This window comes from Cibotium barometz, chromosome 5, assembly GCF_041138505.1.
Source record: "Cibotium barometz isolate CiBa-2024 chromosome 5, ASM4113850v1, whole genome shotgun sequence".
In the NCBI taxonomy this organism is placed as follows: Eukaryota; Viridiplantae; Streptophyta; class Polypodiopsida; order Cyatheales; family Cibotiaceae; genus Cibotium; species Cibotium barometz.
This window is the reverse complement of record NC_141050.1, coordinates 23,133,408-23,135,467: the sequence shown is the minus strand read 5'-3', so window position 1 is coordinate 23,135,467 and position 2,060 is coordinate 23,133,408. Positions and strand designations below refer to the sequence as shown.

The following is a 2,060-nucleotide window of genomic DNA, read 5'->3' as shown; positions in this document are numbered from 1 at the left end:
GCCAAGGAGTGGCATTGCAAGGAGTTAAAAATTGCATAGCATATCGCTTGTTCATCAATCGAACTCGCCATAAGGAGGAATTATGAATCTCTGTAACACAGGGCCGTTTTTTTGGATGATGCTGTACCAATCCCTGATTCAAAAATTGGATGTAGGTCGCAACTTTATATCGATCAAATCAGGAACATGGAGACCTATCGGTACATAATAAACGATCATGGGAGCACATATTTTATCATTAAAATTAAATCGGGAGTATGGAGACTTAATGATGACCACACGTTTTATGAAAGATGCCAGAAAAGTATATCGTTTTCTGAAAAAATGTTAAGAAACAAAATTAACGCATGGGCTCGAGAGATGGTGGGACTGTGAACATGACCTTGAGAGACTCCGTGCTTAGGCATTATAACCGTAGGATTTGTCTCTCCTCACGTTTCTGAGAGCGCAGCAAGCTACACTGTAGACGATGATGAGGAACACCAGCACGACAACGTTGACGATGGCGACCTTGCGCCAGTCTTGCTTCACGTTTTGAAGAACCCCCGCCTTGCAAGAGTTGCAGGCGTAGCACAGCTGGGAGGCATCATCACTCCAAGCTTGGCAATCTGCGTCTGCGCCCTCATTGGTTGCGATTATGGTCCAGTTGGTAGAGGTTACGAAGGTGAAATTGCAAGCGGTGGGAGGTTTGCAGCATCCGGACTGCATGATCATCAACATTGAAAATTAAGTATACGCTTTAATTCTGAGCAAAGCAAGCTGTCAATAGAAAACTATATTATGAACTATGATCAAATGCGCCCCTTAATTTGAGAGCAATATCCATGAATCCGATGGCCTTCTTGCATACCTGGATGGCGGAGAGGTCGGCGCTAGAGAAGGCGGCGCTGGTGGTGTAGTCGTTGTCGAGGCGGCTGCAGAGCTTGGAGTCGGCCAGGCAGCTCTTGATCTTGTCCCAGTTGCTGGCCTTGTTCACCTGCTTCTGCAGCCAGCTAGAGTAGCTGCCCAGGTGGAATTCTTTGGATCCTTTGCCGGAGACGGCGTCGCCGGCGCCCTTGTTGGTCACCTCGAAGGCGAACACCGTGAAGCACAGCAACAACACAATGAGGAGCAGCATCACCGCGGAATAAACCCACATCACCCACGTGACGCGGCGGCAGGAGCCCACCAGCCCCGCCAGAGATACCAGCAGTAAGAACAGGCCGATGATGATGACCGGCCATTGCAGGAAGCGCATGCAGTCTGTGCTGTGCTTGGTTGCAAGCCATATGCCGGCACCTAATATGGGGATGGAGAGAAGGGCGGTGAGGAAATTGAGGATCCCTATCAGATGGTTGCTCACGCCCATATTAATCTGCTTTGATTCAATCAAACTGATCACTGCACCTGCTATAAGCTAGCTAAGTGTGCCGGATCGATCACAGATGGAGCTGAATTTGCAGAGGTGATCTCCAAGAGCAGAGATTGTATGTACGTAGAGTTCAAGCAGAGATTGTATGTTGTCTGGATGCGGGGGTGGAGGGATGCATAGGCTAGTCAAACAACCACACTAAAAAAGCTGATGAGTGTTATGTGAGAAACCTTCAGCGATATATATATATATATGGAGAGAGAGATCTTGGCCTGGCTATCAGCTTATCCAGACGGAGCGTGTGCCTAAAGCCCTACAATGTAGGACCTTGTATCGTTGACGATGTCAATTCCAATTCTCACACTTTCAAAATTTCAAAATTCGAGTTGTGCTTTCCTACACGCCTCAATTTTTTAACGATGAAGGTTGGGCATTCTCTCGCTTACCCCAAGGAAATGGGTTTTCCTATAGTGAAGCACTAAGAACAAGAATAAGGAATGGGTAGTCTATGCCATTGAGGTAGAAAATGATACTTGACCCAATTTCTTAAGTAATTTTTGAAAAGCTTTGTGCTCTATTAATCTCAACAAAACATCGCTGAAGGAAGTTGTCCTCATCGGAATGAAGGCGGTGGCATTGATAACACACTTTAATCAACATGATGTAAATTAAGTTTGACATGAATGGCGACACTACAATAGTATCATTA

The 2,060-nt window shown here is 46.2% G+C and overlaps 1 protein-coding gene across 1 annotated transcript; it reads right to left on the bottom strand.

Moving 5' to 3' along the window:
* Positions 1 to 294: 294 nt before the first annotated feature.
* Positions 295 to 1,450, bottom strand: LOC147638225 (tetraspanin-8-like). Its single transcript, XM_086795235.1, has 2 exons — positions 851 to 1,450; positions 295 to 702 (listed from the first exon to the last, which is right to left on the bottom strand). Exons 1-2 carry the CDS (start codon positions 1,346 to 1,348, stop codon positions 400 to 402), a joined length of 801 nt encoding a protein of 266 aa, XP_086651361.1. The 5' UTR covers positions 1,349 to 1,450; the 3' UTR covers positions 295 to 399.
* Positions 1,451 to 2,060: the final 610 nt, after the last annotated feature.

Excerpts from the sequence above, each read along its gene's own strand:
- LOC147638225 (XM_086795235.1), bottom strand. The coding sequence starts at position 1,348 with ATGGGCGTGAGCAACCATCTGATAGGGATCCTCAATTTCCTCACCGCC. Across the intron at positions 703-850 it reads CCGACCTCTCCGCCATCCAG|TCCGGATGCTGCAAACCTCC; the intron begins GTATGCAAGAAG and ends ATGATCATGCAG.